The sequence below is a fragment of the Pediculus humanus genome, genomic scaffold (genome assembly GCF_000006295.1).
Source record: "Pediculus humanus corporis 1103172107642 genomic scaffold, whole genome shotgun sequence".
Taxonomy (NCBI): Eukaryota; Metazoa; Arthropoda; class Insecta; order Psocodea; family Pediculidae; genus Pediculus; species Pediculus humanus.
In genome coordinates this window covers 338,206-345,479 of record NW_002987253.1, presented here as the reverse complement: position 1 = coordinate 345,479, position 7,274 = coordinate 338,206, and the positions used below count along the sequence as shown (strand labels likewise).

The 7,274-nt window shown below is 28.3% G+C and overlaps 1 protein-coding gene across 1 annotated transcript; it reads right to left on the bottom strand.

Annotated features, from left to right (window-relative positions):
* Positions 1-2,825: 2,825 nt before the first annotated feature.
* Phum_PHUM266790 (Ultrabithorax, putative) lies at positions 2,826-5,705 on the bottom strand (the record flags this gene model as incomplete). Its single annotated transcript, XM_002426608.1, has 3 exons — positions 2,826-3,511; positions 5,054-5,430; positions 5,572-5,705. The coding sequence occupies 3 exons, from the start codon at positions 5,703-5,705 to the stop codon at positions 2,826-2,828; spliced, it is 1,197 nt and encodes a 398-aa protein (XP_002426653.1).
* Positions 5,706-7,274: the final 1,569 nt, after the last annotated feature.

Below are 7,274 nucleotides of genomic sequence, written 5' to 3'. Positions count from 1 at the left end.
CATAAAAAAATTAATCCCTATTAAAGGACGATGAGAATTTTATATATATTTATATATATTAGTATAAATCCTCTGATTACACGAAATCGGTTTATTGGGCAGGGATGCCAACGTGTAATAAAGAAAATATTAATCATCAGAATAAAACTTTTACAAAAGAAAAAAAAATTAATTATCCTTCCTTTTTCTATTTGTTAATTTTAATCTGATAATTTTAACTTTTCGAACGAAACACAAACTATTTGAAAATAACAAAAAAAAAAATCGTGTCAAAAGAAAAATTCGAAACAAATAAACAAACAAACAAACAAATGATAATAGTAAAAAGTTATATTTTCATGTAATTTACTTTATTTGGCACGAAAAACAAAACGATAATGAATTTTTTTTTGTTAATAATAATAATAATAATAATAATAATAATAATAATAATAATAATAATAATAATAATAATAATAATAATAATAATAAATGATAAAACTTTTTCCATACTTTAAATAAAAAAAATTAATGCCACGTAATATTTTTATTTGTAGCCACGATGATTAAAACATAAAAACAAAAAAAAAAAAGTTTACACGTAAAATTTGATTTTCAAACTCTTTGTTTTTTTATTTTAAACGGGATAAATTATATGCAAAGTTCAAAAACCACGTCGACGTGTAAATAACAGAAAAAAAAAATTTAACGTGACGTTAAAAAATTTTAAAAATTCATGACGTATCTTCCCAAAAAAAAAAACTAAAAATTAATTTCGGACATTACAATTTTTCCTTCTAATAACTAAAATCCCAAAGTTTTTCTCTTTTCTTTCTTTTCCTTTTTTCCTTTTTTTCCATTTTTTTTTTAAGGGTGAAAAAACGCTTAATCACGATGTTATAAGCAAAAAGAAAAATCTTTTTAAAAGGAAATCGTTTCGAAATAAAAAAAAAAAAACAAACCCCCGAGATTGGGGGATGAAATTTTTTTGTTTTATTAAAATAACACGGTGAATTTTTTCCCATTTCAAAAAATCGCATTCCAGTCATTATTATTATTATTATTATTATTATCATTTATTTTTATATTTATTTACGCTCCTGCCACTTTTTTTTGTTCGTTTTAATTCCTTTTTTGTTTTAATTATTTTCATTCTTATACCACGTTTAAAAAAAAAATCTTTCGTTCGAATTTTTTTTTTTTGCATGCGTTTCTTTCCTCTAATATTATTATTATTATTATTATTATTATTATTATGGTCACTCTTAAACACGACAAGGCTCTTATTTGTCGGGGTTGTTAAGTATTTATCCCAGGTCTCTACCCGATTCCTTAGGGACAAATACTCGAATATCGGTGGTGCTATTTATAATATTTTCCGAAGAATGTGGGCCGTCCCACATAGTGCGATTTCCTGGATGGTTTCTTCTTTTAGGTTCTTCATAATCTTCTTTAAATTTCCTTTTATTAATTATTAATATAATTTATAAAATTATTATTATTATTATTATTATTATTATTATTATTATTATTATTAAAATAACGTTACAATTTTTTTGTTGTTGTTCGGGAACGGGGAAAAGGGCAGAAAAAAATTTTTTTTTTTTTTTTATAAACAATAAATTTATTAATGGATACGTTTCGAAAAAAAAAGAAAACCCCAACAAATAATATTTTTACCGCCTCCAGGGCTTTAAAATTGACGTCATTGATGACGTATTTAAAAGATATGACGTGTACGCGTATTAATAATAAAAATTTGATTGCAAAAAATTAACAAAAAAAAAATATTCATATATATATAAAAATAATTAAATAAAATTATTAATAATAAAAATACAAAAAATCTGTACAAAATTACAAGTTTTGTTCTTTTTAAAATGAGAGAGAGAGAGAGAGAGAGAGAGAGAGAGAGAAAGAGAGTGAGTGAGAGAGAGAGAGAGAAGCAGAAGAAATATTTTTTTATAAAAAAAAGGGAACGAAAAGGGAGAAATAAAAGTAAAACGATTTGTACATGCTGAAACCATTTATTCAATTTCTTATTATCAAAAAATTTTTTTTATCTCTCTGTCTCTCTCTCTCTCTCTTTCTCTTTCTTTCTGTTGGATAAGAAGAAGAAAAAAAAAAGGATAAAAAATCATTTTCATCGGTTTTTTTTCTTTTTTCTTTTTTTTTTTTGTTTAAATTTTAATCTTGTAGGAATAAAAAAAAAAAGGAAAATATTAAAAGAATGGTTTTGATTCAATGGAAAAAAGGAAGAAAAAAAAGTGATTTTAATGATTCTTATAAGGTTTTCTCACACTGTTCATTCATTCGTCCGCGTCTTTTCCCTCCCCCTTGCTACCGCCTCCCCGCTCTCTGTTTTTCGTTTCCCATATCTTTCCGCCGCCTTCTCCTCCTCCCCTGCCCTCCTTACCCCCCTTGGAAAAAAAACTCCCTTCTTTTTCTCTGTTGGAAAAAAAAGTCATTTTTTCAACTTGATTAAACTTTTCCAAAAAGAAAATAATCTTTTATTTTTTTTTAAAAACTCTTAAAAATCCAAGATGGATTCTTTTCATTTTACCCGCTTTTTTTTTTATTTCATTTTGTTATTATTATTATTATTATTATTACTATTACTAAACTTTTTTTTTTTTTAATATGGAAAAAATAAAAAAATAAAATAAAATTCGATGAAAAAAAATTTGTTTCCGGAAGAAAAACAAAAATGAAAATCATTCGAAAAATAATTAAATTTTTTTTTTTTTCCGCCGTCAAGGGGAAAGATTTTTGAAAATTTTCCCGCCTTTTTTTCAAACGCGCTTTTTTCGAGAAGGCTGTGCGTTAATTTTTTCATAATTAACACGCTAAGTTTTTTCGTAATTGTTTTCTCCTATTTTTAAAGACGCGGTCGAATGTAAATTGATATCGTTTTGCATGTAAAAACTTTCGAAACCGTTAAAATAATTAACGGAAGTGTTGTAAAAACCGGAAGTGTCGTCACAATGTACCTTTTTCGTTTCGTTGCCGTAGTTAAAATCGTCGTGATTAACAACATCGTCGTTCGCGACGACGACGACGACGTCGTCGACGTCTTTATCGAAATGAATTTTCAATTTTTCATCATTCGTTCTGGAAATTTCGCTCTCGGTCACTTCCTGGTGATGATAATTATTATTTGATTGATAATGATGCTCGAGGTGATGATTTTGATGGTCTTCCTGATAATCGACGACGTTTGGTGACATTTTCGGACTTTGTTTTTCCGAATTTGTCACGCTCGAAGGGCTCGCGGGTTTATCCCCTGGTTTTTGTTCTTTTTTATATTTCATTCTACGATTTTGAAACCATATTTTTATTTGTCTTTCCGTTAAATTCAATTGATTTGCTAATTCTATCCTTCTCGGACGACACAGGTAGCGATTGTAGTGAAATTCTTTTTCTAATTCAACTAATTGTGAGCTCGTGTATGCAGTTCTTGCACGTTTTTGATGTCCTTGCGATGCTGAGGTGACCGTTGCCGGATGCGCATCTACTGAGTGAGTGAAAACATCTGCAAAACAAACAATTTTCTATTATTTATCCCACGTTAAAAACATTCAAGGTACTTCCTGCTAAGGTTTAAGGTTGATAGGTAGGTTGGTAGGTACTTAACCGACGCAAATCGTTCAATTAAAAATCTAAATTTTCGAATCGAAATACCCGAGGGATTTTTTTCCGTGACCACCATAACTAAAAAAAAAACCGGTTTTGAATTCATCAATCTATTTAAATAGTTACCTGGTTCGTACCTGACAGAAAATAATAATTAACACAAATGTTTTTAAATTTTTAATAATAATAATAATAATAATAATAATAAACTCGGAGAAACAAAAAAAATAAAAATGATTCATAGGAGAGTTTTTTTTTTTTTTTAAATTATACCTGAATTTTTATTCGGTACCTTAAAAAAAAAAAATTATTTTGCCATTACGATTATTCCCCCCTCTCTCTCTTTCACTCTCTCTTTCTCTCTCATCGTAATTTTTATTACAATTATTATTAGAACAATGAAAAAAAAAAAAAAAATTTTTTTTCACTACTATCGAAAATTGAATGAAATAAAATTAAATTTTCCGTAAAAGGAAAAAAAAAAGGAAAAAAATGTGTATATTTTCTCACGGTGAAAAATTCAATGAAGGATCATTTTATCCTCCCCCCTTAAAAAAAAAAAAAAATCTTCTGCTTTTTCTTTTCATAATCTTTTCTTTTTTTTTTTGTATTCTTTTGTCGTACTTATAAGATTACATAATCGGAAAAATAAGTAAGGAAAACTAAAGATGTTTTTTTTTCATTTTTTTTTTTAATTAAAAAATTTATTCAGAAAAGAAAAAAATGAATGGTTGGTACGCGTGGTAATCGAGAAAAAAAAATGGATGGACGTTGAAACGTTTACAAGTGGGAGGAAAAAAAAAATTTTTATTTTTTCGATTGTGGTTGATCATACATAAACACATCACGCATAAGAATAAGTTACCTCGTGATTTTTAATTTTTTTTACGTGTGTGTGCGCGCGCGCGATCTAGCGGAGGGAAAACTAATAAAAGAAAGAAAGAGATAGAATGAGAGAATTAAGGGGGAGAGGCGAGAAAGAGAGAGAGAGAGAAGGTGAAACGTTAAAAATTTCTCTTTTTCGTACATGTACATGTTTTTGTTTTTTTTTAGGGGGGGAATTTATTTTAATTTTATTAAACATAAAAAAATTTTAAAATCTTTTTCCACCTCCTCCCCCTCCCCCTACCCACTTTACTTCTTCCCGCCATTTTTATTTTTTTTTTTTGAAAAAAAACGCGTGGCCCGAAATCTTTTTTTTTCTCCATATGATAAACATTACAGGTGATTTCATTCATTTCATTTTTTTTTTTTTATCCAGAGAAAAGTCATTTTAGTACTATTATTATTATTATTAAATTTGATATACCTTAAATTCAACCTTAATTTTTAATTTTTAGGACGTTATTTATCATTTTGGAGAGTCTATTTTTATTATTCTTTCGTTGGCTACCTTAGAAATTTTTTAATTTTTTTTTTTTTTGGTAATAAATTGATGTACCTGTACTACTTGAAGGTGTCACTGATGCATCTTCATTTCCTCCTCCCATTTTTGTAATTTCTCTAGGATCGTTGTAAATTTCACACCTGGTAGGCTGTATATCATTTTGCCATACAGGTTGAGATTGAACCGGATAATAACCTCCGCACTCCTGTTGATATATGTCTCCGGGGTGCCTGACGTGATGAGAATACCCGTGTTGCATATAATTCGGATACACGGATTGACCTCCCGGAAGTATGCCAAATCCGCAATAACCAGATGAAGAATCTATTCTACCTAATTCTACTAATTTATATTCGTTGTCGCATTCGTAACCGTTTATCATACCGCTGTTGGTTATTATGTTGCTGTTGTTAGTGACGATGGTGTTACCGCTGACGGTTTTGTCTACGACACCTGTTGGAAAAATACATTCCGACGCGTAATTTTTATCCCCAAGTATTTCATAATTCGAATTGTCTTCTTCTCCATCTCCATCCCCATCTTCTTCCTCCTCCCCTTCTTCTTGTATTAACATATCGTTTAATATAAATTTATCGTCGTATTCTCCTACCACGTCTTGACCATCCTCCGTATAATTATTATTATCTTTGTAATCGTTTTGTAATTTGTTTGTATAATCCGAATAAATTTCATCTTCTTCCGACATTTTATAATTTTTACACGAGTGATGGATATACAACAAACAATATTTATTATTATTATTTTTAATTAAGTCTTAACAAATTACGTAATCACACAAACAACGACAAACGATCGATGAAAAAAATTTTTTTTTTATTTTTAAATTTCGTTTTTGTTCAGTCGACAACTCGATTTCGATATTTTTCTGCACAAACATTAACTAACCACTCACTGTAAAAATTTTTTTATCACTATTTTATCAAAACATTCCGTAACCTTTTTGTTGTTGTTGTTGTTGTTGTCGTCGTCGGTTGTTTCGTCGTTGCCGTCGTCGTCGTCGTTGCCGTGATTCGGACGACACACAACACAACACGTCGCACGAGTTTTAAGAAAAATTCATTTTTTTCTTATCCCGTGCCCATGAGTACGTATTTGCGTTTGTGTTTGTGTTTGTGCGTCGTTAGTCACACAAAAAACCCCCCTTAGATAAAAGAAAAAAAATTTTTTTTTTTTTTCGTTTTCCTTAAAAAATACTTTTAACATTAGTAGAAACTGTTAAGAGAATGATGGCGCGACAACAATGAGAAAACAATAACAAACGAAATGGTAAGTTATTACTGACCTTGAAATCGTTGTTGTTGTTTTTGTTTTTAATAATTTTACCGGGGGTGTTGTACGCGCGTATCTCCCTACCTGGTTTCATAGGTTTTTACACAAAAATTTTCTACCTCACGATAATAATAATAACTACGACCGACCAAAGGACGATAATATTATTCGTACGTAATTTTTAAACGTTTTCTTTCTTTTTTTTTTTTTTTGGAAAACAGGGTTGTTGTCGTTTGTGTTTTTGTTTTCCACACGCTTCCCGAAAACTTTTCCCGGAACAACCGGAAAAATAATAATAAAAATAATAATACAATTACCTCTTTCGTTTAAGAAATTTAATTTCTCATTCGCATCATCGAAATATTTATTTTATTATTTTATTTTTTTTTTAAATGTAGTCTGCTATCATCATCCGTAGGAAAATGCGTGCGAGTGTGCGTGTGCGTGTTCTTTTAGTCGAAAATAGAAGCCGTTTCGAATTAAAATAAGAAGGAAACATTTAGTTAATAAACCGTGAATAGACCGTAACGACAGATTCATTATTAAAAATCATTGCATAAAACATTTAAAAAACAAAAGATTATTATTATCATCATCATCATCATCATTATTATACATATTTTTTTTTTTTTTCACGATTATCATTATTATTATTAATAAAAACAATAAACAAATGCTGCCATAGAAATGTTGATGTTCTAAATTACCGAGTTAACTTGTTTTACAAAACCTGTCGACCGAAAATTTTTTTTTTTAAAGAAAGATTTTATAATTAATAAAAAAAAAAAAAATTTCTTTGTCTGACTATATAAAATTATTATTATTATTATCATTATTATTATTACTATTATTACATTGTTGCATTGTTATCCTTTTTTTTTTTAATAAAATTTAAATTTTACCGTAATTAATATTCCGGAGAGAATAAATAAAAAAAAAAAAACACTCCGACATTAAATTTATTATTATTATTATTATTATTAAT